We start from the raw sequence: 27,739 nt of genomic DNA, 5'->3' as shown, positions 1-27,739 counted from the left end.
ATGGCACCCTCCCGCTTGGGCTTTCCTTTCTGTTCTTCAGGCCTTGGTCACAGCCATCACCCCGTTGCAGCTATCTCTCAGCTCTTTCTGGTAGGAGATGACACTGTTGGTCTGCTGAGTGTCCGTCAAGTTGGGGCATGTGTCAGCTGCTGCCGGAATAGTAGGGAGAGCCCTGCAAGGGCTCCTGGGCAGAAGACCTGGATCCCTAGTGGCCCCAGTTAGGGTCATCCAAGGGTCAGACCCTCTGGGTCCTCTTTCAGGGCCAGGAAAGGAGTTCTTCAACAATATATCTCTTCTATCTGGTTAAGAAAAGTGAGTATCCTGGAGGGCAAGCGGACACTGTAAAGCATGCTGTGTTCTGGATTCAAGGAACAGAGTCATTGATAAAAATAGTGATTTTATTCTTCAGAGAAAGATACATTGGTGGGGGCGAAGAGCCACTAATAGCTACAGTGGAAGGAAATACTGATCCGGTGGGCAAGGGCATCTTTGAGAAACCGGGTGAAAGACAAGAGGTTGGATAGCAACAAGGTGGAGGGCAGAACAGAGGAGTGGGGGTGAAGGTGTTCTCTGCAAGCCAGGCTGGGACCCAGCACAATAAATAGTTTTATTTACATAACCAAACTCGTGGCTTTGTATCCACGTTTCAGTGCAAATTATTTACACACTGATGAGGAGGCAGGACAGGAAGGGGTGGGAGGTGGCTGAGGGAGGCATGGTTTGCAGCTGTTCAGTGGCTCCATAACAGACTAGGAGAACTGAGGTTTTTCTGCTGGGTTTCCTAACCTCATTTCCCACATCACCACAGCCGCCCTCCCTTTCACCTTGGAACCTACAGGTGGAAGGGGAAAGACCCTGATGTCCAGGTGTGTTGGCTGGAGACTGAAAGGGCCTTGAGGGACGCTGAGAGACTGGAAGAAAGGGGAATAGAAAGGTCATGGGCACAATACAGCAGGGACTGCAACACCTCATAGCTGACTCCCATTCCCCCAGGAGAAGAGAAACCTCCTCTCACCCCCTGGTCAAGCAGGGGGCAGTGCAACAAGGGGTCTCCCACGAAAAGGGAGGTAGGTAGGTTGGGGCAGGGCCCTCAGGATGGCAAAAGGGTTAGTGCTGCCTCAGGCAAGTGGTTTAAGAAGCCCCCAGATAGGAGGTGGGAGAGATGGGTCACTGCGAACCTCGGGAATGTGCTGGAGGTGCTGGGGTGGCCGAATAAGGTGGGTCTTGAGTACCAGCGAGTTTGTCAGGGGGGAGAGAACTGAAGAGAGTTCCCGGAGGCGCAGCGCCTCATAGACACTCGTGCAGTACGCGCGTGTGCGTACAGTTGCGGCAGCTGACGTGGCAGCACCAATGAAAGGTGCAGTTGCAACGCTCGGTGACGCGCTGCGTGCGCGTGCGGTGGCCCCGGCCACAGCACAGCAGCTCGCAGCCGTCCAGCGCCGGAGACGAGCTATTGCAAGCACGCCCGGCTGTGCCGACTGTGCCCAGGCGCCCGCTGTATGTGCAGAAGTTGGGCGATTTCTCGAAGTAGACAAGGTCGTGAGGAGAGGGCGGCTTGTGCGCGGGGTCTTCTGGCTCCAGGCGCAGCAGCTCAGCCCGCGAAGCGCGGTTGTTACCCCGGTTGCCGTAAAGGACGCGGGAGGCGCCGTCGAAGCGGTCGCGCAGCACGTCGCCCACAGCGCGCAGTGTGGGCAGCCGCATCCAACACGTGCGCACCGTGCATGAACCGGACATCCCGTGGCATTTGCACTCCTGTCGCATCTCAGAGAACACGGTCTGGGGGAGGAGGGAAGGAAAAGTATCGCAGGGTCAAAGTCAACATCTCATACACCCTCACCCACTCCACTTCCCCCGCCCTCGTCAGTGGATGCTGTGGAAACTTTAGCCAAGGTCCAGGTGTAACAAAGCCCAGGGGAGAGGAAAGTGAGAAATAGCTTGCTGAGATGTGGATACTTGGCCAAACTCTGCTCCATCCACATCAGTGAGTCAGTTTTACTTTAAACAAGTGTGCAATGGAGCCATAGCAATACATCCTATGTATTGTTTAGGCTGTTAACCTAATCTAGTCTGTCATCAGATCAGGGATCCCTTTGCCCTCAGCCACCACCTCTTCTCCGTCTTCCCTGTGAGACTCCCACTCCCTCAGGAAGCCCTCTCCGTGTGCCTCTGGCCTCATCCTGGACCTTTACGGCACTCCACCCCCGCCCCTGCCGCTGGTTCCAGCGCACAACCGGACGTACCGTGCGCCCTGCCTCGTTGTTGTGAAGGTTCATGAGGAAGCGCAGATCCCGCCCCTTCTCCCCAGAGTCCACGAATTCTCGGCCAAAGAGGCGGCCGAAGTCGATATTGTCGCTGCAGCCCCCCCAGTGCCAGTCGGGGCCCCCAGGGCCGCGCCGCCGGTAATCACAGGTGCAAGACTCAATGGAGCCTTCGGAGCAGGAGCGCGCCACCGAATGTGTGACCCCGGCGGAGGTAATTGCGAAGATAAATGCTGTTTCCCGGCAGCCTGTGGGTAAAGCGACCCCGCACCAGTTGAGAGAACGCATGAGACAGAGTCAGCACCCTCTTTGGAAGGTTTGGTACCCTACAGTCCAACACCTGGACACTCGGCTCTTGGAGTCCTGAAAACCCGATAGGCCGAAGTGCTGAAAAGCTGGTCTCCAGGTCTCATAGAGAAAGCAGGTGCGCGTGAGTGAATCCATGAACACACTCCTCACCGTGCTTTATTGAGACTCGGATCTGGAGCGTAAATGGGACAGCTCCAAAGAAGATATCCCAAGTAGATCAACTCCGCATATCAGACAAACTCTCGGGCAGTATTGGAGATGCAAACTTTGCTGAGTGCGAAGCAAAACCCTGGCCCTCAGCGAGCAGTTTCCCAAGGCACCTTTGAGGGAGGCTGGAAAAGGGCAACTGTCGCCCAGTGCCCACGATCCGAAATTCCCTTTCTGTGGGTCAATGGCTCAGAAAGTTAAAGATCATGCCCCAAATGCGTAGCACAGGGCATCAGGCCATCCTCAGGTTGATCGCTGAGTCCTGCGACGCCCGAGACATCTTCCCTGCATTCGCCCGCCCATGCCCTGGAGCTGACCCTGTTTTTCCCCTAATCCCGGAAGCGTAGCTTTCCTGGGCACCCACCTCGGTTGACGATCTTGCCGAAGAGGTGGGGCCCCGGAGCGGTAGGGCAGTTCCAGCGGCGGTTCCGGAATTGCCACTTGCACTCTCGCACTGCGCTCTGCAGTCCTCCACTCACGCTGTGCAGGATCCCCGGATTCTGGCGGATCAGTCGCCGCTGCTTGCGGCTCAGTAGTTGCAGACTGGGCTCTAGGACCAGCTGCAGACTCTTGGAATCCGTTAGCAGGTTTGTCGAGGAGGCTATGTTCACGATGCCCCTGGAGGGATGCATAAGGGCTCAGTCTGGGGAAGGGGGCCTGAACATTAACCATGCGGACTGTACCAACCCTGTCCTTGCTTGGGCCTATGTGCCTAAAGAAAGCACTGGCTCTTGAGTTTGGTAGAACTGAGTTCCAGGAGCCCTAGGTTTAGTGAGTGGACAGGGAAGGCAATATAAGTCCATGCATGGCTTCCTTAGCTCTTCCGTCTTCCTTCAAGGCAGCCCCTGGGAGGAATCGAGCCTGCAGCCTTGCCCACCTTGAAATGTTTAGGAATCCCATCTTTTTGTCCCCTCTTTTCCAGGCTAGTAACTGGTTCTTTGATTCAGGACCCGAGGGACACCCAAATACCCATCACAGTGAGCCTGGACCTGGTGCTCAGTGGGAAAGGATTCTATTAGATGGGGGTGGGCTCTGGTGTATCTGGACTTCTACTTGCAAATGACTTGCCCCTCTTCAGCAGAACTGGTCTTTGGGTTAGTTTTAGGTGAGAGCACCCTGGATGTGGTGAAGTCATGGTGCAGGAGGGAGTCTGTGGGTTGGTGATCCTCACAGCGTGGGAGCTGGGTAGGGCCGGTTCCTGGCTCTGTGCCCCAGAACAAGTGGCGACCCCATACTGGCTCACTTACCACCATCGGCCACTGCTGTTGGCGGCCAGGGCTGCGGGCAGGGCGGTCAGTGCCAGTAGAAACGTAGCAGAAACCCAGCTGGGCAGCAGCACCCAGAGCCCCATGGCCTGCCTGGCCTTGCCGGTTCTGTGCTGCAGTTCTGGCGACTTTGGTTGCTGCCCGCGACGGTGGGACTGGACGCGGTGGTGAGGCAGCGGTGAGAGTTCGCAGGCTGGGTCTAGTAACTCTGGAGGCGGGCCGCAGGCAGCATGGTTTGCTGCCCTGGCTGTTGGGCTGAAGCAGCCACTGCGGGAGGCACCGCCTCTTATAGTTGCGGCTCTGACTGCAATGACGAGAAGAGGCTGCCCCTCTGGGCCGCACTATGGCACCAGGGCGCACCGGTCAGGGCCACAGACAATGAGTAGCGAGCAAAGTTGTGGCTCTAGCCAGTCTGAGCAAAGAGCTGAAGGACTAGCCATTGGGGCTCACCCCCGCCCCCTGCCTGGTGGCCCCCGCCTCCAGGTCTGCGCTGGCCGCCGACCCCTCCCCTTGGGGATGGCCTCCCACGCGCGCCCGCCTCACTCTTCGCGTCCGGGGCACGTCGGGGACCAGTATCCGCCAGGGGGCGCGGAGACAAAGTGCTTAGTGACAACCTGTCTGTAGTCTGGATTGCCTCCCCACGCGCGCGTGGTGGGGCTGTCCCAACGATGTCACCCTGCTCCCCCCCCCAATACACACTATGGTCCTTTCGCTTCCTTCTTCTGAATGGCAGGATGAAAGCTGTGTGGTCTGGCCAGTGACGTCCCTAGAGATGCTTCCTTGTCCAGGAACCCCGACGGCGGGACAGAGAAGGAAAAGAGGGAGACGGCGCATGGGTGGAGCTGTGGTCAGGGATTCCCGGGCGTGGGGTGTAGGGGTAGGCTGATCAAACTGAGCTAGTGGTGAAGAGAAACTCATAACCGTGCATCAGTTTGCATTACGTGGGCTAGGAGAGCGCAAGTGTCTGTGTGTCACAGTGTGAGGTGGAGTGGAAATAAACATCTGTTCCAAGGTGTGCGCTCCTGTGCTCTAGCTTCTAAAGAAGGACGTTTGAGCCCTTTCCAAATAATTGTGTTAGCTGGCTCAGGAGAGGGAGATCGTGAAGTCATTTTTGCTACAGTCTCCATTTAAAGCAGTGTATCAGAAAGGAGGTGGGAGCCGTGAAAGGAGAGGTCCAGAAGCCTGACTCAAGAGTGTCTGGATTGTGTTTGCAGGTGGGTGGATGAGTGTGTGTGTGTGTGTGGGGGGGGGGATTAACTATGTGCATGTATGTGTCATTCTGTCACTCTGGGTCCCTGTGTCATGCTATGGTGTGTCACTCTATGGCATGTGTCATGCCATTACAGAGGGAGTCATGAAGATGAGCCAGGCTCGTTTCTCTGGCAACTAGACTCAGAAAGGATGGAGCAGAGGAACAATTGTCAGGTAATGGTGAGGACTGGGAAGAAAGAATGCTCCCGAAAGGAACCTGCAGCAGCAGGTTTGTTTTGTTTTTGCTGTTGCTGCTGGTTCTGTGACAGGATCTTGCCCTGTCACTCTCCCTAACATGGAATTTTAATGTAGTCGCCTGGCTGCTGGGACCTGTGCCACCCTACCTGCCTAGCTCAAGATCAAGGAATATGGGGGCCTGGAGAGCTCAGTGGTTTAGAGCACCAGCTGCTCTTCCGGAGGCTCCAGCCTCCGCTCTAGGCACCCATGTGGTGGCTCACAGCCATCTGTAACTCCAGTTCCCGAGTCTGGCGCTGTCTGAACCCCACTGGCACCAAGCACACACAGGTGCATGTACATACACACAGGCAAAGCACTCACACATACATAAAATAAATATTTTTTTAAATTAAAGATTAGTAAGTGTGTGCCTCCCATGCATGTGTTTTCTGCTTTTCACTGCATTTTCCTCCCAAATTTCTGCACTACCCCAAAACCCTGTTGTTTCTTTACTCTCACCCCAGTGCCTGTAACTCTTCTTTCCCAAGACTCTAATTACCTTCAGAGTTGTGGTAGCCTGGGATTTCCAGGCTGCTGTTCCCTATGTGGGATACAAGAGGGCACTGCCCACCTGAATATCATGTCCCACTACCACCCAGAGAAGCCCCACCCCTGGAGGACCTAATCTTTTTCTCTCTTCCACTTTACAGAGGAAACAATTGTCGAGGCAGTGTTTCCAGGTTCCAGGTCCCAGCTAATAAAAGAAGCAATGTTAAAGCTGTGTTCCCAGGCACTCGGTAACCGAGTGCTTGCCTAGCATGTATAAAGCCCTGGTTAAGATAATGAGTACTACCAAAACCAGGAATGGGCCAGGCAGTGGTGGCACACGACACGCCTTTAATCCCGGCACTCAGGAGGCAGAGGCAGGCGGATCTCTGTGAGTTCGAGGCCAGCCTGATCTACAGAATGAGTTCCAGCACAGGCCCCAAAGCTACAGAGAAACCCTGTCTTGAAAAACCAAAGAACAGCCGGGCGGTGGTGGCGCACGCCTTTAATCCCAGCACTCGGGAGGCAGAGGCAGGTGGATTTCTGTGAGTTCGAGACCAGCCTGGTCTACAAGAGCTAGTTTCAGGACAGGCTCCAAAACCACAGAGAAACCCTGTCTCGAAAACACACACACAAAAAAAAAAAAAAAAAGAAAGAAAGAAAGAAAAGAAAAAAGAAAAACCAAAGAACAAACAAAGGAAACCAGGAATAACCCCAGCACTCAGGAGGCAGGAAGACCAGAAGTTCAAGGTTATCCTCCACCTCCTTGCTTACAGAAGACACTCTCAAAACACAAAAGCAGTACCAGGCATGGAGGTGCACGCTTTTAATCCCAGCAGCTGAGAGGTAGAGGCAGGCTGAGTTCTGTGAGTTCAAGACCAGCATGGTCTACATAGCAGGTTCCAGGATAGTCAGGGCTTCACAAAGAAACCCTACCTCAAAAAACAGAGAGAGAGAGAGAGAGAGAAAGAGAGAGAGAGAGAGAGAGAGAGAGAGAGAACCTGAGTTTGTTTCCCAGCACCCAAGTCAGGCAGTTTTATAACTGCCTATAACTCAAGTTCCAGCTTCCTCTTCTCTACTCCAAGGGCATCCACATGTGAATGTGCACACATGTACAAGCACATATACATTATATACATAAGTAAAAAGCAGGTGAAAGTGCTTGCTGGCAAACCAGATGACCCAAGTTCAATCCCTGGGGTTGATGAAAGGAGAGCTGATTTTAAAATCGTTTACTCTCTGCCTGTGTACATACACACACTCTAAATACATACATGTAATCAGACTAGCCAGGCGCGGTGGAACATGCCTATGATTCCAGCACTTGGAACTCTGATATAATAAGATGGCTCTAGGGTTTATCTGCGTAGCAGCTTTAACTGTCCTGGAACTAGCTCTGTAGACCAGGCTGGCCTCGAACTCACAGAGATCTGCCTGCCTCTGCCTCCTGAGCACTGGGATTAAGGGCATGTGCCACTACTACCCAGCTTGATAGCCCCAAATTTGAGACAACCCTGAGAGAGGTAGCAAGATCCCACCTCAAACAACAACAAATTAATAATTAATGAAAAAGTAGTAAGTAAATCTCAGACCAACTCCGTATGGTGGTCCATGCCTGCCAGATCCAGAATTTGGAAGGCTGAGGCAGGAGGATTAAAAAAGTCTTGGAGCCGGGCGATGGTGGCGCACGCCTTTAATCCCAGCACTCGGGAGACAGAGGCAGGCTGATCTCTGTGAGCTCGAGACCAGCCTGGTCTACAGAGCTAGTTCCAGGACAGGCTCCAAAGCCACAGAGAAACCCTGTCTCGAAAAACCAAAATAATAATAATAATAATAAATAAAAAATAAAAAAGTCTTGGAGAAAACAAAACAAAACAAAAACCCAAAAAACCACCAGGCAGTGGAGGCATATGCCTTTAATTCCAGAACTCAGGAAGCAAAGGTAGCAGATCTCTGTGAGTTCGAGGCCAGCCTGGTCTACACAGTGAGTTGGGTACCAGCACAACCATCTGGGGTACATAGTAAAATCCTATCTCAAATTCAAAAGCAAACCCAGTGGTTATTTTTTGCTCTTTTTGTTTTGTGGGGAAAGGAGAGGGTCTTTTTGTTTAAATTTTTTTTATGTATGTGAGTATTTTGCCTGCATATTGCTTATGTGTGTGCAGTGTGCAGTGTCCTCAATGGCCAGAAGGGGCTTTCAGACTCCCTGGAGCTGGAGGTACAGATGGTTGTGAGCCCTTATGTGGGTGCTGGGAACTAAACTCCAGTTCTCTGCAAGTGCTCTTAAATGCTGAGCCTCTTTTTTAAAAAAAAAAAAATATTTATTTATTCATTATGTATACAATGTTCTGTCTGTATGCCTGCAGGCCAGAAGAGGGCACCAGACCTCATTACAGATGGTTGTGAGCCACCATGTGGTTGCTGGGAATTGAACTCAGGACCTTTGGAAGAGCGGGCAATGCTCTTAACCTCTGAGCCATCTCACCAACCCAATGCTGAGCCTCTTTTACTATTTATTTGTTGAGATAAGGTCTTCAAGTAGCCTATGATAGCCTCAAATTCAGACACAGTCTAAGCTGGCCTGAACTTCTGATCTCCCTGTCTCTGCCTCTGAAGAAGAGATTAGAGGCATGCTCTACCAGGCCTGACAACCCAGCTGGCCTGAAAATCTCCCTATCTCCACCTCTGGAGCAGAGGTTAGAGGCATGCTCCCCTAGGCCTGACAGCCCAGAGTATTTGAACTCAAACCCTATGTAGGTTCTTTCTATCAGCGGCTCAGTGGGTTGCCAGTGTGCAGCAGAGCAGGCTGGGGTCCCTTTTCAGAATTGATGCAGAAAGAAACTGAATTTTAGGCCTTGCCTGCCACCCTTTGGGGACCTCTTGTTTCCATCTCTTCTGGCTTTTGGTATGATGTCTGACTAGATCATCTAGGTCTGATCCCAAAGAGCTTGGCTCCCAGAATTGATTGGGCTTTCCCACTGAAGTGCAAGTCACCCTAAGAAAGAAATGACCGATACATTTAGTTACTGTTCCTGGGGCACTTGCCTTTTATTGATTTTTTTTTTGTTTGTTTTTATGGAACGCTTCACGAATTTGCGTGTCATCCTTGCGCAGGGGGCCATGCTGATCTTCTCTGTATCGTTCCAATCTTAGTATATGTGCTGCCGAAGCGAGCATGTTTCATTGAATTCTTAAAATCAACTTGGTGTGTAGGTCTGTGAGAGAGAGAGAGGGAGGGAAACACCACCGCATGCATAATCAGAGAACAGCTTGTAAGAGTTGGCTCTCTCCTTCGATTATACGCGTCCCAGGGTCATTAAACTTGGTGTCAGTTTCCTTTGCTCACTGAATCATCTCACTAGGTGCAAATGTTTTAAAATGAGATCTACATTAACCCAAGGGAAGCTGGGTGGAGCCTTTGTTTGTTTGTGTTTAAAGGAAGTGTCCTTCCCGGACCCCATCTTAGCCTAGTGTGCTTGCTTCCTCCAAAGACTCCTTCCTGAGGGTTAATGTGGAGGGGTCAAGCATCCTACACAGGTCTAAAAGCCAGGAGTTCCTGTAATAGTGCCCCACATAAATAGGTCAAAGGAATGAACAATATACATGGGTAACCTGACTTTGTACCTAAGAAATTTCTCACCACTAGTCTTGGGTCACACATACCTCCACCCCCCACCCCCGCCCAGGACAGGGTTTCACTGTGAGGCCTTGGCTGTCCTGGAACTCACTCTGTAGACCAGGTTGGCCTTGAACAATCTGCTTGCCTCTGTCTCCTGAGTTTGGGATTAAAGGTGTGCACTACCAGGGCCTAGTGTCATAGACCTTTTCCAATCTGGTATATTGGTGAAATTCTATGGGGATAGGAAGAAGACTGAAAACAGGGAAATCCTATCATCCATGTGCTATGGATTATGTTCCTTGTTAATAAAACACTGATTGACTGATAGGCAAAAAGTATAGGTGGGGGCGATTAGACTGAGGATGCTGGGGGACAGAAGGGTGGAGTTGGAGAGACACCAGCCATCTGCCCAGGAACAGGACATGCTAGAAGACAGGTAAAGCCATGAGCCACATGCCAATACATAGATTAGTAGACCAGGCTGGCCTCAAATTTATAGAGATCCACCTGCCCTGCCTCCCGAGTGCTGGGATTAAAGGCATGCGCCACTACCGCGCGGCTGGAATGGGTTGTTTTGAATGTAAGAGTTAGTTAATAATAAGCCCGAGCTATCAGTCGAGCATTTATAAGTAATAGAAATGTCAGTGTGGTAATTTGGAAGTGACTGCTGGGACGGGAAAACTCCACAGACCTTTATGATCACTGTTGCCAAAGTGGGAAGAAGAGAGAAATGACTTCACAAAACTGTTCTTGACCTCCAGGTGTTCGCCATGATGCCCACTCGGCACTCCTCACACTAATAAGTAAAATAAAAATTAAAAATAGGTTGAAAAGTAAAAATAAAAAACAAGGCAGAAAGCAATAGAGAAAGCAATCTCACTTTGACCTCTGGTCTTTGCATGGGCACATATATGCATGTGTACACCGTACATATACACACATACATAGATGACTCGCCTAGCATATGACATCCTGAGCTGGACCGTGGATATGGCAAAAACAAAGAAAACATAAAGCCAGGTACGCTGCCACACATCTGTAATCCTACCACTTGAGAAGCAGAGGTAGGAATTCAAAGTCATATTTAACTACATGTAGAGTTTGAAGCTAGCCTGGGCAACATGCAACTCAACATCCTCTACAGTTGTTCTATCGTCCTTACAAGAGACGCTGGATTTCATAACTGTCCCGGGGAGGCGTGTCCTGCACCATGACTGGGAATGACTGGACCATGGAGTCCGAAGGGGTCATTAGACAGTTTCAGCTGGTTGTGAGCACCATGTGGTTGCTGGGAATTGAACCCGGGTCCTCTGGAAGAGCAGCCAGTGCTCTTAACTGCTGGGCCATCTCTCCAGCCCCCATATTTCCCAATTTATAACTTTGGCTATGAATTCTAGATGTATACCTAACACTTAAGTAAACACCTTGAAATTCACACATCCAACACTAAATTCTTAATCTTGCCATTGTTTTTTTTTTTTTTTTTTTTTGGTTTTTCGAGACAGGGTTTCTCTGTGGTTTTGGAGCCTGTCCTGGAACTAGCTCTTGTAGACCAGGCTGGTCTCGAACTCACAGAGATCCGCCTGCCTCTGCCTCCCGAGTGCTGGGATTAAAGGCGTGCGCCACCACCGCCCGGCTTAATCTTGCCATTGTTAAAGTTGCTCTTTCTTTGATCATTTATATCTCAGTAAGTGACAGCTCTGGCCTTCATCTTCAGGACAAAAATCTTGGAACCAGGGCTAGCCTCTGCAGGCACCAGGGATACTTGTAGTGTACAGACATACGGGTAAAGGACCCACACACGTAAAATAATATAGTATATCTTTTTTTCTCCAAGACAGGGTTTTTCTGTGTAGCCCTGGCTGTTCTGGAAACTCACTTTGTAGATCTGGCTGGCCTTGAACTCAGAGATCTGCCCGCTGCTGCCTACTGAGTGATGGGATTAAAGGTGTGTATCACCACCATCTGGCTGTATATATATATATATATATATATATATCTTTTAATTTTAAATTTTGGAATCAACTTTTGGCTTATGGGTTTTACACTTCATGTTAAACTGATCCCTTTTCATGCCTCTGCTGCTGCATGGTGACAGGAACCACTGTCACCTCTTCCTATAGTATCTCCATGTTTGTCCCTTTCACCCCACAGTCTGCTTGCCTACAGCAGTCAAGACCATCCTTCTAAAGACGAGGTTGGGTCTGGAGAGATGCCTCAGTGGTTAAGAGCATCTCCCATTCTTGCAGAAGACCTGAGTTCAATTCCCTGCACCTACTTCAGGTAATTCACAATTGCATTGTAACTCCAGCACCTCTGGCCTCCAAGGACACACCTACAAACACACACAATTTAGAAAGTAAACGAATAAGTATTTCTACGATCAAATCTTTCTAGGGTTTCTCTGTATAGTCCTGGCTGTCCTGGAAGAACTTGCTCTGTAGACCAGGCTGGCCTCGAATCCAGAGAAATCTGTGTGCCTCTGCCTTCCGAGTGCTGGGATATAAAGGCATGCACCACCACCACTGCCTGGCAAAACTAAAAATCTTTACAGTGGCTTAGGAGGCCTCCTTGGATCTGAGTTCCTTTAGATCACCCGTTTCTTCCCAGTTCTTCAATCTCAAAGTCAACCAATTTTCCCCTGAAGAATTACTCCCCTCACTGGCCTTTCTATCCTTTGGAAATACCAGGCATGCTCCCTTTTCAGGGTCTGTCTTGGAATTTTGTTATTGTTGGTGTGAGGCGGAGTCTCACTATGTATCTCAGGCTAGCCTGGAATTCACCAAGTATACCAGGCTAGCCTCATAGCCTCGAACTCCCTGAGGTCCATTTGCCTCTGCCTCTCCTATGTTCAGACTAAAGGCATGGCCTAGAGCTGGTCTTGAATTCTCTCTTTTCAAAATTTATTTGTTGAATTTACTTATTTTTCTTTATAGTATGAATGTTTTGCCTACATGCAGGTATGTGCAGCAAACTCATGCCTGTTGGATCCCATGAAAGTAGGATTCTGAATGGTTGTGAGCCCCCATGGGTGCTAAGGATTGAACCTGGGGCTTCTGCAAGGGCAACAAGGACTAATCTCCCCAGGCCCCTGGCCTCAGATTCCTTATTAGGTGCAGGTTAGCTAGAGCTCTCTGTCACTTGTGGCTACAGTTAACGTCCGAGGATTGAAATAGAAACGCAGCAGCAGCAAAACAGGCTCATTGGAATAGGTATAGGGGACCAGTGATGGAGTGGGGGGCGGGGGAGCTTCGCTTAGACCTTGGGATCTAGAAAGGGCTTGTAACCAGGGCTCCGAGTTCTTGCATTTGAAGCACAGGCAGGCAGCAAGCACCACCCTTCCAGCCGGGAATGGGCAACCCATCCATGGGCCTCTAATGGACAAGGGGGTAAAATTCCCAGGGCGATTCACAAGATTTGTTGGGGCGAACTGCTGAATGTAGGGGTTTCTTTGGAGTCCAGCAGGTTTGTCTACAACATCTCTGGCGCCTCTGGGTGGTAGCCTTCGGCACTGCAATGGAAGACCAGTGAGGTGGAGGGAGGCAGCACAGTTGAGCTCACCGCCACAGGCGCATCCATCCCTCCAGGGCCTATAATTTGGGTTCCCTGGGCTGGCCGCCCCTATCAGCGGCTTAGCAACAGATGAGTCACCCAAGACCCCAGCCAAGGCAAACATCAGGGAAGGGGAGGAGGAGGAGATTCCCGAGTGTAGCCTGGCTTTAGTCACCGCCTCAGTTGCTTGATTCCCCCATCTCCAGAGGCCCCCACTCTTTTATTTGACGCTCCTCCACCCTTCAGGGCTTCGATGATCTTCCCACAGGGTCTCGCTACACTCTTCATCTTCATGAGAGGAAGAGGAGCCTTCAACTGTTTTCATCAAACAGAAGGTGGACCAGGTTGCTTGTTTCCTCCCTGCCGTGATGGCAGCCCCCTTTTCTTCCCCCTCTTGTCGTGGTCCCAACCCTTGTCAAGGTCTCTCTGGTTCCTGCCCCTCCCCTTTCTTGGAGCTGGCTGCGTGCTTGGGGTATTAGGCAATGGGTGTGCACCCACAGCCCTCTCCAGGCCCCGCCTGTCCCACCGCCCTCTAGCTGCCTGTGGGTCAGTGCTCAGGCCAGACGGTCGGCAGGAGGGCACCGTAGGCCAGTTCAGGCCACCCACTGCCTGCTATAGCCGCTATCCAAGAGCTAGACTTCAGCAAGGATAGAGAACTGCAAGGGTGAGCTCTTAGACTTGGGACAGTCCAACCTGGGGAGCCCCCAGGTCACTGAGAAGTTGGGCCTCTGGCTACTGATCTTCCTCCCTCCTGTCAATATTCTTATTATTGGTTTTTAGAGACAGGGTCTCTCTATAGAGACCTGGTTGTCATGGAACTCAATATGCAGACCAGGCTGACCTTGAACTCACAGAGATCTACCTGCCTCTGCCTTCCAAGTGCTGGGATTAATTATGTGGGCCACCATTCCCCAGCTTGCCTTAGCCCCTTAGTTACATCTGACTAAATGCTGGAGCCACACAATGACAGCATCAAAGAGGGGACAAATAGAAACAAGACAAAATAAAATTCAAAGCATGAATGGGACCATGGGCCATGTGGAGAAACACAAATGTCCAAGAGATACTGATGGAGAAAAGGGTGTGTGAAATGTCCTTCCAGGGGCCTGGGTGAGTCCCAGGCTGACAGGCAGGAAGAAGGATCCTGGGTTCTGGAATAAGAAGGGAAGATACCAAGATAGTATTTTTCCATCTTGGAAGTCATACGTGATTTGGCCCTCTTCCCCTAAATCAGGAGGTTTAGGAGGTCTTAGACTGCCTTTCCCTACTCCAGAGGTGGTGGAATCAGAAAGAGTACCCTACTGTGGCCCAGGCTGTCTAGCATAATGGCTCAAGCACCCTCTCCTCCCCACTACTCATTGAGAAGCCCGGCAGACCTAACCTCCTCTGTACTGTTTAGACACCTAGCCAGTGGTGTCCCTTCAGCACAAGACAAGACTTGCAAGAATGCAGACCGGGGCTGGCTGCCCAGCATTGCTGCTTGCCACCACCAATGGAGAGGTGGTTGTGGCTGTGGGTAGCAGCCCTGTGCTTCTGTTTCCTGGGGAGTCGTCCCTGAGTCAATGTGCCTTGGGTGCGCAGGGCCAGCCATGCTGTGCTTGGGGCTGCGGTCTGGCAGGGGCTGGGGGTGGTTGGGAAGCCTGAGGCCCCTCTCTGGCAAAAATAGTCCGCAGTGGTTAGAGCTAGGAGGGTGAGTCAGGCGGGAGTGCGGTGGCGCCTAACCCCTTCGCTGCCGCCAGAGGTAAGGCATTTATGCCTCTGCCTGCGCGCACCCAGGCAGGCCAGGTTCTTTTCTGGCTGCCCTGGAGTTGGACTTCGTTTGGTATCCCAAGGCCTCCCTCAACCCTTATGAAGCAAATGTGCGAGCAGGGAGCAGGAGCATGAATCTGGGTCATCTCAACCGTTCAATCAGGAATTCTGGTTAGGCGACCCCTGGAGAGAATGCCTACAACAGAAGGAAAGCGAAGGGGCTGACTGGAGATCTTTGGGCCTGCCTTTGACCGAGGCCAAATTCTGAGGCCAAAGTTGACCCCTCCCAAGGGGCAGGCGCGTGGCTTCGAGGTGGGCGGGAGCCAAGCCGCACTGTGGCTCCTCACTTGCAAGCTCACCAGAGCCCTGGAGCGCACAGCCTCGTGGGCTCTTCAAGAGACTGTCAAAACCCCGAAGGTCGCCCAGCTCCGTCCTCAGGTCCTCAGCCTGTTAAAGGGGCTCTCCAGTCACCCACTCTTAGTGGACAAACGGAGGCAAAGAAAAAACGATGGAAGATACTGCCATTGGGACCAGATCCTGGCGCCTTAGTCAGGGTCACTGCACTCTCCAGACAGCCTCGGCGACCCCAGAGCAGGTGAGAGGAGCTCCGGCCACTTTCCCCTGAGGTGGAGCTGATCGTGATCCCGGGCGTCGGGGCAGAGGGTGCGTGTGTGTGTGCGTGTGCGTGTGTGTGTGTGTGTGTATGTGTGCGCGCGCGCTTGCGCGCGCTTTTGGGGGGAAAACAGCTGCGTTCCCCTGGTCAAGGCAGGGGGTGGGGTGCGGGTGGGGTGGGGATGCCTCGGGCTCTGGGAGGGGCCGCAGCTCCGTCAGCTCCAGCAGAACCACCCGTGAGTTAGGTCGAGCCCAGCTAAAGCCCCCGGTGCTTTGTCGCGGGTTCGCTCGCTAGCTGTCTCGATCACTCCCTCCCTTCTACCCTCCCTTCCTCCGGGCGGCCGCGGCAACGCTTGAGAAGCGGCAAAGAGGAGTGGCCCAGCGCTGGAAGAATGCTGCTCTGCCGAGGGGGCCGAACGCGACCCAGTCTCCCCACGGTTTAAGTGGCACAAGCGGAGCCCAAGTGATCCAACTGCGAGTGTTGTGGATCTTGCACCTGAACCGCTGGAGGTAATGGGGAGGGAGAGAACAGGGTGGGAAGAGACTAGACAGGCATGCGGACAGACAGACAGGCAAGCGTTCACCCTCAAAAGTACAGACTCCCCGAGAAAGCCAGATATATCGCTAGAGATACCTACAGAATAAAGGAGTGCCTTCGGACTTAGAGGGCAATGGACGCCAGCAAAGGGGTGGGGATTGGGGTGGGACCCATGGGGACAACACGGGTGGCGCTCTCCAGTGGAAATGTGTAGTTGGGAAATGGGGGTGGATGGGGAAGTGAACTCAACTAGAGGGTTTGCGGAGGGTACCTGGGTTCCCTGTCTCCTTTGCTTCACCTGACCTTTTCCCCTGTTGGGCGTAGAGATCAGAGTGTGGATTAGAGCGCCTGGTCTCGGACCCTTCTAATATAGCTTGTCTGGTAGTGCCAGCACTAGGAGGCGACGCCCCTCCAGGTGGTGGGGAACCCCCTTCTGATCCCTCCCTCTAACCCTGTGAGGGCGGGTAAATCAGTCGTGGGGCCCTCAGAGAGGGAACAGTTGGTGAGGAGGGATCGAGGGTCTGAGAGGAACTGTCTCAAGTCCGCATGTGAGTGTCTCAGGACCCTGCGACGTGTCTGGCTGGGTCGGACTCCAGGGGCATTCCGAGGGTCCTGAGCTGCTTGGATTCTTCCTCTTTGAATGGTTCCAGAACCCAGACACTGGAAGTCAAGGGGTGACTATTATTGTTTAGTTTGGGAAAGGGTGAGAAAAGCCAGTGGGGCCACATTGGTGGCTTAGGGAACCGAAATAGAACATCCTTCGGTTCCAGGGAGCCATTCTATTCTTCCCGCAGGCACTGACAGATTCTCCCACCGGAGCCTCCGGGCTTCGACATGCTGGAGGAGCCCCGGTCTCGGCCTCCGCCCTTGGGCTTCGCGGGTCTCCTATTCTTGGCTTTGTTCAGTCGGTGAGCATTTTTCCAGTTTTGGGGAAAAGCACCGACCTGGGCTAGAGGGTAGCTGGGGGGCGTGTGACTAGACCACAGACCCCCGAGACGGCTTGTCCCTTGTTCTCAGGGCTCTAAGCAATGAGATTCTGGGCCTAAAACTTCCCGGTGAGCCGCCGCTGACGGCCAACACCGTGTGCTTGACCCTGTCCGGCCTGAGTAAGCGGCAGCTGGGCCTGTGCCTACGCAGCCCCGACGTGACGGCGTCCGCGCTGCAAGGGCTGCACATCGCTGTTCACGAGTGTCAGCACCAGCTGCGCGACCAGCGCTGGAACTGCTCAGCACTGGAGGGCGGCGGCCGGCTGCCGCACCACAGCGCCATCCTCAAGCGCGGTGAGCCTGTCGGGGTGGCTGTCTGTGCTGCCGCCCAGGGATTGGGGGCAGGCCGAGGCGCGCGGAGGCGGGAAGGGACCGGTTCGCGGCTGCGGGAGGGGCCTCTCCGGGAATTTCCCCAGGAGCGGCGCTCAGCTGGGTCTGGTCACCCGTCTGGGCCTCTGCCTGCCTGCCTTCCACCTGCGTTGCTGGCGAGGCATCTGGGTCCCTGCTCCCCCTACCCTAGGGCCTTCCTTTTCTGCCTCCACCCAGCTCGATCTGGGATCCACCTGTGAACAAGAGATGCCCCCCAACCCAAGAAGCTTCAAACACCCCCTCTACCCCCTATTTTCTCTCCCCTCCCTCTCCACCCAGACAAGCCCAGGCGGGTGTCCCCAGAGTCTCAGCGGGGGTGGGGTGACGCCCCCAACCGTTTAAGGGTTAAACCTGCTCCCCTAATTGCTGGGGTTCCCAGGAGCCAAAGCTGGGAACAAAGACCCTGATGGCTTTGAAGCTGGGGAGCAGCCCCCTCCTCTGTGCTGTGGGGGCCCCAGGTGTCCCTCACCTGAACAGGTGAGGAATGGCTGGAGGGGCCTAGAGCAGGTCACTGCTGGCCTGGTTTAGAAGGAAAGGTCTGGGAGGCTCCACTGTCTTTTCCTGTGCTCAACTGGAGTTTCCTCCCTGAGGAGTAAAGGATCCAAGGGGCTCAGTCCAGGGTAGGGTAGTGCTTTGGGGACTACGGGGTTAATAGGCAGCTGCCATCTGCAGGGGAATTCCCAAGACGTGTGCAAACAGCTTCACCCTTGGATGGTTGGGGGATCTTGAGGCTGGCCCTGGAGTCCTAGATTCCCTGGTAAGAGGCGCCTGGCCTCTGACTGACTGTGACTGACTGTCTTTCATCTTCTCAATACTCCAAAGAGCCCTTGCTTAAAAGCGAGTGAGGGACCCTACCTTCTCTGCAGGGCCTGGTGTAGTGGGAGGGTTTGATGCAAAATGGTGAGCATGTCTCTCTAAGCCTGGTAAAGATTGGTCACCCAGAGCCTCCTCCTTGGTGACCCCCAAAACATAACAAAGAGGCCAACCTTTTAAAAGGGCCTTGGGGAAAACCTCCTCCCAGTGTTTTATAAGGTAATGGCAGGTTAGAATAAACATAAAGGGCAAATATAAAACTGGAACCTGGGAAGGGGGTGGGCAGTCCCTGTGTTAGGATTGTTACTGCGGTAGTACAAGGTAGCTTGCTTAAGACTCATTTAATAAAGTGGGCGGAGAACCCCAAAACTAAAGGTCCCCCCTCCACCCCTCACCTCTTGCTCACCTCCCTGCAGGGTTGGGGAATTACTAAGGCTTGTAGGTGTAGAACTCCTGGAGCATACCTTCAAAAGTCCTCAGGACTCCCTCCGACCCATTGGAAGCCCAGAGGGCTCTAGGCCAGTGGTTCTCAACCTGTGGGTTGACCCCTACAGGGGGATGCTGGACTCCTTCACAGGGATCACATAGCAGCTATCCTGCAGGTCCGCTATTTACATTATGATTCGTAACAGTAGCAAAATTGTGGATATGAAGTAGCAATGAAATAATTTTATAGTCCAGAGCTGTATTGAAGGGTCCCAGAATTAGGAAGGTTGAGAACCTAGGCTCCTAGGCTCTCTCTTACATTCTCTTACATTCACACCCCAAAATGACAGATTTACAGAGGTTTGGCTTTAGCGATAGCTTGACCCCATGGGTCTCTTATTAGAGCTGAGGGAACCGAGACCTAGTGCTATTTCTTGTCTCAGGACATTGTCCCAGATCACTCAGAGGGGAAATGATGGAGTTGGGATTCAGTTAGAAATTTCTGACATTGGCTGGCTGGGCAAGGTCGTGAGTCACATCTATACTGTAATCCTAGCACTTGGGAGGCTGAGGTAGGAGGTTGTCAAGAGTTCAAGGCCAGCTTGGACTATGTGACAAGACCCTATCTCAGTGTATGAGGATGATGAGGGTGGCTGCTTGTTTTTCCCCACCTGCCTTCTCTCCTCAGCTGCCTGCAAGCCTTCTCTTGACCCTTAAACCCATTTCCTCCCCAGGTTTTCGTGAAAGTGCTTTCTCCTTCTCCATGCTGGCTGCCGGGGTCATGCATGCTGTCGCTACAGCCTGCAGCTTGGGCAAGCTGGTGAGCTGTGGCTGCGGCTGGAAGGGCAGTGGTGAGCAGGACCGGCTCAGGGCCAAGCTGCTGCAGCTTCAGGCACTGTCTCGGGGCAAGAGTTTTCCACACTCACAGTCCAGCCCTATCTCTGGCTCAGGGCTCAGCCCTGGCCCCCAGGACACGTGGGAATGGGGCGGCTGTAACCATGACATGGACTTTGGAGAGAAGTTCTCTCGGGATTTCCTGGATTCTAGAGAAGCTCCACGGGACATCCAAGCAAGAATGAGAATCCACAACAACAGGGTGGGGCGCCAGGTGTGTGTGTGTTCTGTGGCTCCCATACATGTCTTGTTTTGTTTTGAGATGGGGGTCTTGCTATTTGGTACAGGCTAGCCTCAAATTTAGAACCCTTAGTCTGAGTGCTGTGATCGTGGGTGTGGCCACCAAACCTCTCAGTCTCTTTCTCCCTCCCTCTCTCCTGAGAGGCCCCACAGAGTAATAGGATAAGGTATGAGGGATGATCACCACTTGTTACTAGCAAGCTTGTCACTAGTAAGTCACCCAAAACATGTTTAGATTCTATAGGAAGCTGCCTGATGGTACTTATCATATATTAAGGCTAAGGTAGCACATAGTATCTGATTTTATTGTTTTTTTTTTTTTAATTTATTATGTATGGCAGCCTGGTCTACAGAGCAAGTTCCAGGACTGACTTCATAGCTTCTGAGGAACTCTGTCTTGAAAAACCAACAAAACAAAACAAATTTAATGTGTATGGTTGCTTTGCCTGTGTGTATAGGTCTGTGCACCACTGTGTGCCTAGAGAGGGTATTGGAATCCCTGGAACTGGAGTTATAGACAGTTGTATATCACCATGTGGGTGGTGGGAGTTGAACCCAGATTCTCTGAAAGAGCAGCAGCCAGTGTTCTTAACTACGCAGGCTCATCTTCAGCCCCGTGTGTATAGTGTATGGGCTTAGTGCTTGGCTCATTGCACAGAAACTGCTCCAACAGCTACCTTCCCCACACTCCGCTCTTACCTGTGTTTACTCTGGAAAGAGTGCTGGCCTGGGATTTAACACAACTGGGAGTCATCTCCTTGCTCTGTCACCAGCTAGTGATGAAAGATGAGCAAACCCCTGTGGCTCTACCTTTACAAAGTGAGGTCCTTGGGCTGGTGGCTAACTTTCCTGTTTGTCCCCTCTTCAGTTAGGTTCCCTACAGTATTCATTTGCCCTGCCCTCCATCTCTTCTCTTCTTGCTGTTCTGGTATTCTAGGTGGTAACCGAAAATCTGAAGCGGAAGTGCAAGTGCCATGGCACTTCAGGCAGCTGTCAATTCAAGACTTGTTGGAGGGCAGCTCCAGAGTTTCGGGCCATCGGGGCAGCATTGAGGGAGCGGTTGGGCAGAGCCATCTTCATCGATACCCACAATCGCAATTCTGGAGCCTTCCAGCCCCGCCTACGTCCCCGTCGCCTCTCAGGAGAGCTAGTCTACTTCGAGAAGTCTCCCGACTTCTGTGAGCGAGATCCTGCGGTGGGCTCCCCAGGCACTAGAGGCCGGGCTTGCAACAAGACGAGCCGCCTGTTGGATGGCTGTGGCAGCCTGTGCTGTGGGCGTGGGCACAATGTGCTCCGGCAGACACGGGTGGAGCGCTGCCATTGCCGTTTCCACTGGTGCTGCTACGTGCTGTGTGATGAATGCAAGGTCACAGAATGGGTCAATGTGTGTAAGTGAAGGTGAGCCTCGCCTCGGGACTAAGGAAGAACACTGTGATGGGTGCTCCTTTTCAGCCCTTTGCTCTGATTTCTGTCCAGGGATAATCATGGTCTCCGGAAGCTAAAAGTATCTACCTGGAAACAGCTTTGTGGGGAGTAGGGTCAGGTGAAATCTGCGATGAGCGCCTTTCGTGTGGAAAGTGGTCATCATATTCTGTTCTTAAACACCCGAATGGACTAAGATGAAATGTACTGTATTGTTCCCCTCTTCTCAACCTCTGGGGTCTGTCTCTTGGGCCCAGATTTATACTCCTTTAGATAGAGGGGCTATCATTTAGCCACTCGCCTTCCTTGAAGGATAACACTGGCCGTCGTGTGGAGTCCTTAGATCTGTATATAGAAAGAGGCCACCTCTTCCTATTTGTGCTCCTCAAACTCCTCCACTACAACCCAGAAGAACCTCCTCTTGTGGGGCCTTGGGTGACAATAATAAGAGGCTTTCGGTTGAAAAAGGACAGACAACTGTCCTCAGAGGGCTGTCTGGTCAGGCTCATAGGGAATTGTTCTCCTTCCATTCAGTTGTTGAGAGGGTCCCTCCAAAGGGACGGTTTAGCTATGACCCATGGAAGCTCTTTTTCCTTCTTCAGCAGGAAGGATGGGAATGGATAATTTGTTGTACTGAGACATATTCTTGGTTCCTGTTTGAAACTAAAATAAATGAAGTTACTGGACTGGTTGCTGGTGGGTGCAGATGGTGATGTCTAGCCACACTTGGGGCAGCAGTCTATGGTTTTGTTGTGATTTTTATTTTTTTCTTATGTGAAGCCTACACTCCTGTACTCAGTGACTTTTTATGTATATATCCTGCTGACTTCCAAAAAGGATTTGAAATGATGCTCAGTGACCGATTCAGATTTTTAGTCTGTAAACCAAGGTGGACTTTGGGGTGGCAAGATTTATAGATCCAAATGTACACAGCCCCTGCTCAGCCTGAGCCCTCAACTCCTGGTATTTGGTATCTCCTTCATCATTACTTAGAACAAAATTTGGCAACTTTTTTTCCCCTGCAAGAGGGCTAGAGGGTAAATATGCTAGGTTATTTATATTGTGGTCTTTAGGCCATCTACTCACCTCGACCATAATTGCTCAGTTCTGCTGTTATAGATCCAAAATAGTTATGGTCAGGGGAATGGACAAAAGCAGACACAGGCTACATGTAAATCGATGGGTATAGCTGTGTTCACTACAGTCACAAACTGGTGTGCAGGGCCAGACTGCTCCTCTGGCTGTCATTTGTTGACCCCTCTCCTATATAAGGTCGCATTTGCTCTGGGGCTTTCAAGTCTTAAGTACCACTTAACAATGAACATGAACTTAGAAGAGCAGGTACTATTGTCTCTAAGTCTGAGCCAGAGAATTTGGGGGTACATGCAAGGCTGATGGGAAAATACTAAAGGGTATTCTATCTCAAAATGCAAGTCATATATATAGGTTGCCCTCATTCTCCTGAATACTGGGATTATAGGTGGGTCCTACCAGGCCTAACTAAAATGAGATTTTTTTTTCTAGCAAAACTAGTATTTTCTGTCATTGAATTATTTGCATATATATTGTTCTTTATTCATTGTTCTTTTGTATTTAATCTGAGTAAAATAATTCCTTTATCTTTATTTTTTCTACATTTATTTGTTGGGTGTGTGCACACGCATGCGTGTGAGTGCACATGTGAGTGCATGCAGGCATACCATGGCACTCATGTAGAAGTCACAGGATAACTTGCAGAAGCCAGCTCTCTCCTTTTACCACACGGGTTCCAGGGACTGAATTTAGGTCTTCAGGCTTGGTGGCAAGTACTCTTACCTGCTGGGCCATCTTGATGGCCTCTCCCTTATTTTTTCAGATATAACTAGAGAGAATAGAATTTCTTCTCCAACAGCTCCAATTCCTAGCCCAATATCTTTGAAAAGAAACATTTTTTGTTTTGTTTTGTTTTATACAGAGTTTCTCTGTGTAGCCCTGGCTGTCCTAGAACTCACGCTGTAAACCAGGCTGGCCTCGAACTCACTGAGAATCACCTGCCTCTGGCTCCCAAGTGCTGGGATTAGAGGCGTGTGCCACCACCTGAAAAGAAACATCTTTAGGATGAAATGTGGTGGGGGTAGGGGTGGCTGGAGAGATGGGTCTCCATCTCTTGAGAGCATTGTCTGCTCTTCCAGAGGACACAGGTTCAGTTCCCAGCACCCACAAGGCAGCTCACAACTGTCTGCAACTCCAGTTCCAGGGCTTCTGACATTCTCAATCAGACATACATGCAGGCAAAGCACCAATGCACATAAAATAAGAATAAATAAATCTCAGGCAGGTGGTGGTAGTGCATGCTTTTAGTGTGAGCACACAGAAGGGAGAAGCAGGCAGATCTCTGTGAGTTTGAGGCCAGCCTGGTCTACAGAATGAGTTCCAGGACAGTCAAGGCTACACAGAGAAACCATATCTCAAAAAACCCAAACCAAAACAAGTAACAAAAAACAATAAATAAATAAATAAATCATTTTTTTTTAAAGCGCAGTGTGGACAAAGGACCTGTAGCACACTTTTGGAACACCTGCCTATTTAGGGACCATAATATGCTCACAGGAGGGTTGGAGACAGCACCTGCTGCCCTTGCAGAGGACATGCATTCAGTTCCCAACACCCACGTGGTGGCTCACCACCATCTGTAACTTCAGGGAATTTGGTGCCCTTGTCTGGCCTCTTTAGGCTCCTGCATACGCATGGCAGGCATACATGCAGGCAAAACACTTATACAGAAAATAAAAATAAATATTAAGAATTACCTAAAAGATGATTCCAGGACATGCAGAAATAATTCTCAATACTTCTCCAGGCAATAGATATATCCGCAGCCCATGTTTCTCTTAAGTCAGGTGAAAAAGCGCCAGGGGAACCGGAAGAATTTGAGAAGTGTTGGATCAGGGCAGTGCTCCATGGTGACATTAAACTTTTTATTTTTGACCGGGCAGTGGTGGCGCACGCCTTCAATCCCAGCACTTGGGAGGCAGAGGCAGGTGGATCTCTGTTTGAGGCTAGCCTGGTCTATAAGAGCTAGTTCCAGGACAGGTAGGACTATTACACAGAGAAACCCTGTCTTGAAAAAAATAAAAAAGTAAAATAAACTTTTTATTTTGGGAGGCCAGGTGTAATGATGCACACCTTTAGTCCCAGTACTCATGAGGCAGAGGCAGACAGATCTCTGCCTGGTCTTTACAGTGAGTACCAGAAGAGCCAGGGCTCTGTAGAGATACGATGCCTCAAAAACAACAACAAAAAAATAACAACAACAAAATTTTGGGGGAATTGAAGAGATGGTTCCATGATTAAGAGTACTTGCTGCTCTTGCAGAGTTTGATTTCCAGCTGCCACATGGCAGCCTCAACTGCCTGTAATTGCGGTTCTAAGGGATCCAACACCCTATTCTGACCTCCACAGGCACTAGGAATATACATGGTACACAGACATACATGTAGGCAAAACACTCATACACATAAATACGTCTAAAAATTTTTTTTAAATATGTGTATATGTGCATGTATGAGTATTCAAAAGAGAGTCTTGAATTAGCTGGGACTGAAGAATTAGGGTGTTAGGAGCTGCCTGACATGGGTCCTCTGCTGAGCCATCTCTTAGCTCCATGGCAACAGTTTCACAGATGCCAGACACTTTCTCACCTAATGTGTGAATGAGGAGAGGAAAGAGAAGGGACCGAAGTAAGGAAGGGCTTGGATAGACCAAGAATAATAGGGAGTATCTGGAATGGGGTTGCCTTCCACTCGGGAGGGAGCCCTCACTCCCCAGTGTGGCCAGGGTATTTCAACCTTTCCTGTTTCCGTCTTCTGCAGTCCCTTTGGCTCCCTTTCCCCGCCAGCTTTCCCTTTCCTTTCATCACACACTCTGTGGCAAACTTCAGCCCCAGACCACAACCTTGACAAATTCCAATTGGATTCTGTCAGCAAGGCCAACACCCCCTCCCGGCACAGGCGCTGGGCTCATGCCCAGGCCTGGGGTCAGTGACAGGGTGGGAGTATGCAACCCACAGCGCTGGTGGCTACAGTTTCAGCTTTTACTGGGCTCCTGTGGCAGCCGGAGGGAGGAGAGACTGATGAACGCTAGGCCAGGCTGTGGGGCCTCCTTTAACCCTGGGTGAGCAATCTGTCCTCCCGGCAGAGAGCGGCAGCAGCGCTAGCCAGCAAGGTAGTGGCGTACAACCATGAGAGACTTTAAAGTCTTCATTCATCAATAGACTCCAATTCCTTGTTGGGGTTCCACACAGCAAGTGGCTGGGGTTGGGGCACCAGATTTTTGGTAGTGAGTGTGGGGGTGTACAGTCTGGCGGAGAGTGGTTAGAAAGCTTTAGGAAAGAAATGGAAAGGGGAATAATCACATAAAAGGTATGTCACAGGACACACCGCATGAATCTGTCTTAGGGGGTTCCATTACTGCGATAAACATCGTGGGCAAAAGCAAGTAGACTATACAGTCCATCACTAAGGGAAGTCAGAGCAGGAGCTTAGGGCAGGAACTTAGAGGCAGGAACTGAAGCAGAGTCCATGGAGGAGTGCTACTTAGTGACTTGTTCCCCATGACTTCCATAACCTGCTTTTTTAAAATTTATTTATTAAAAACAAAAACAAAACAACCCCAACTTTTCTCCGCCAGGACAGTTACACAGATAAACCCTGTTTTAAAAAACTAAAACCAAACCAAACACTTTTCTTAAATTATTTATTTTACTTTTTTTTTTTTTTTAAATGAGCATTGGTGTGAGGGTGTCAGATCCCCTGTAACCGATTTACAGACGGTTGTGAGCTGCCATGTGGGGACTGGAAATTGAACCTAGGCCCTTGGAAGAACAGCCAGTGCTCTTAATTGCTGGGCTATTTTTCCAGCCCCTCAGTCTGATTTCTTTTCTTTTCTTTTCTTTTCTTTTTTTTTTTTTTTGAAACAGGTCTCTTTTATGGAGTCCTGCCTGTCCTAGAACTTGCTCTGAGGCTGGCCTCAGAGTCAAAGAGAATCACCTGCCTCTGCTCCCAAGTGCTGGGATTAGAGGCATGCACCACCATGGGTGGTCAGCTGCTTTCTTAATTTTAACCTATTTTTGTGTGTATGAGTACTGAGTGTTTTGCCTACATGTCATTTTCTACACCCCCCTCACACACAGCTGAGAACCAAACTCAGGGCCTTGTGCTTGCTAGGCAAACATGCTACCACATGCATACAAGTGACCACAGGGGCCAGAAGAGGGCGTAGGATTCCCTGGGACTGAAGTTACAGACAGTTGCTAGCCACCATGTGGGTGCTGGGAATCTAACACAGGTCCTTGGGAAGAGCAGCAGTGTTTCTAAGTCATCTCTCTAGCCCTAATATGCTTTCTTATACAATTCAGGGGTGGCACTGCCTCAGTGCTCTGGACCCTCTCACATCAATCATCAACCAAGAGAAGTGTCCCACAGGCCAATCTGACGGGGCATTTTCTCAGTTGTGTTCCCTCTTCCCAAATGATTGTAGCTTGTATGAAGTTGACATTAAACTAGTCAGTACAACTGGCCTCTTGTCAATTTGCCCCCAGTATGGCATGTCAATATTAATATAACAATATAAAACATTCCAATGTTTAAATTTTCCACGGTTGTTAAAATTCAAACATTTAAAAAATAACTATCTTTAAAAACATTCAGTCTCTTTTTTTTTTTTTTTTTTGGTTTTTCGAGACAGGGTTTCTCTGTGGTTTTGGAGCCTGTCCTGGAACTAGCTCTTGTAGACCAGGCTGGTCTCGAACTCACAGAGATCCGCCTGCCTCTGCCTCCCGAGTGCTGGGATTAAAGGCGTGCGCCACCACCGCCCGGCCATTCAGTCTCTTTTAAAGTTCAAAGTTTCTCTAAAATATCCAAAATCTCTATAAAATTCCAAAGTCTCTTAAGTGTGGAGTCTTATAAAATTAAAAAATAAGCTACATGCTTTTGCATACTTCAAAAAGGAAAACCCAGGCCAATTACAAACGGATTCATGCAAAGCCAAGTCTAGCACTGTAAAAAGTTCAGTGTTTGACAGCTGGAACCCACTCATGATTCTCTGGGCCCCGAAGGGCTCCGTTTCTCCAGCTCTGTGAGCTTGTCTCCTAGGCTCAGGCCACTCCACTCCACAGTTCCTCTGTCCTTGGCAGTTGTCCCATGATACTGGCACCTCCAAAATACTGAGGTTTCTGCTGCTACTGGGCTGCTTCTTCGCCCACAGCTTTTCTTGGGCTCTTTTTAGGGATTCTAACTCTGCCACATGGTGCTAAGTCTCAACATCAATGACTCCTTCAATCCTGGGGCTTCTACTGCAATGAAGGCTGCACCTTCACCAATGGTCTCTCAGGATGCCAAGCCTTAGCTACTCTCCATTGTTGCTCCTTTATGCCTTCAAGACCAGTAATGGCTGGGAGACTTTTGTTTGTTTGTCTGTTTTAAAATATTTATTTATTTATTATGTATACAATATTATGTCTGTGTGTT

The 27,739-nt window shown here is 50.7% G+C and overlaps 2 protein-coding genes and 1 non-coding gene across 4 annotated transcripts; 1 reads left to right on the top strand and 2 right to left on the bottom strand.

The window, feature by feature from the left end:
* Positions 1-1,287: 1,287 nt before the first annotated feature.
* On the bottom strand, positions 1,288-4,125 carry Wnt1 (Wnt family member 1). The gene is made up of 4 exons (XM_057792666.1): positions 4,022-4,125; positions 3,139-3,392; positions 2,241-2,506; positions 1,288-1,776 (listed from the first exon to the last, which is right to left on the bottom strand). The coding sequence occupies exons 1-4, from the start codon at positions 4,123-4,125 to the stop codon at positions 1,288-1,290; spliced, it is 1,113 nt and encodes a 370-aa protein (XP_057648649.1).
* A 4,957-nt stretch (positions 4,126-9,082) lies between these two features.
* On the bottom strand, positions 9,083-9,190 carry LOC130889246 (U6 spliceosomal RNA). Its single transcript, XR_009058518.1, has one exon. It is a non-coding gene; the product is annotated as a U6 spliceosomal RNA (small nuclear RNA).
* A 5,365-nt stretch (positions 9,191-14,555) lies between these two features.
* Positions 14,556-22,745, top strand: Wnt10b (Wnt family member 10B). 2 transcript variants are annotated; one of them, XM_057792067.1, is made up of 6 exons: positions 14,556-15,528; positions 15,907-16,055; positions 16,878-16,991; positions 17,101-17,363; positions 19,412-19,785; positions 20,749-22,745. In XM_057792067.1, exons 3-6 carry the CDS (start codon positions 16,918-16,920, stop codon positions 21,205-21,207), a joined length of 1,170 nt encoding a protein of 389 aa, XP_057648050.1. In that variant the 5' UTR covers positions 14,556-15,528; positions 15,907-16,055; positions 16,878-16,917; the 3' UTR covers positions 21,208-22,745. The 2 variants fall into 2 exon arrangements, with proteins under 2 accessions (XP_057648050.1, XP_057648051.1); XM_057792068.1 differs by having other exon boundaries at positions 15,904-16,055.
* The last annotated feature ends 4,994 nt before the right edge of the window (positions 22,746-27,739 follow it).

Source organism: Chionomys nivalis, chromosome 17 (assembly GCF_950005125.1).
Source record: "Chionomys nivalis chromosome 17, mChiNiv1.1, whole genome shotgun sequence".
NCBI lineage: Eukaryota > Metazoa > Chordata > Mammalia > Rodentia > Cricetidae > Chionomys > Chionomys nivalis.
This window is presented reverse-complemented; position numbering and strand designations above follow the sequence as displayed.

Bases quoted from the DNA above. Each gene is read 5' to 3' on its own strand.
- Wnt1 (XM_057792666.1), bottom strand. From the start codon at position 4,125: ATGGGGCTCTGGGTGCTGCTGCCCAGCTGGGTTTCTGCTACGTTTCTA. The intron at 3,393-4,021 runs GTAAGTGAGCCA...GCATCCCTCCAG, and splicing joins AACAGCAGTGGCCGATGGTG to GGGCATCGTGAACATAGCCT. The intron at 2,507-3,138 runs GTGGGTGCCCAG...CTTTACCCACAG, and splicing joins CGGCAAGATCGTCAACCGAG to GCTGCCGGGAAACAGCATTT.
- Wnt10b (XM_057792067.1), top strand. From the start codon at position 16,918: ATGCTGGAGGAGCCCCGGTCTCGGCCTCCGCCCTTGGGCTTCGCGGGT. The intron at 17,364-19,411 runs GTGAGCCTGTCG...TTTCCTCCCCAG, and splicing joins CAGCGCCATCCTCAAGCGCG to GTTTTCGTGAAAGTGCTTTC. The intron at 19,786-20,748 runs GTGTGTGTGTGT...CTGGTATTCTAG, and splicing joins ACAACAGGGTGGGGCGCCAG to GTGGTAACCGAAAATCTGAA.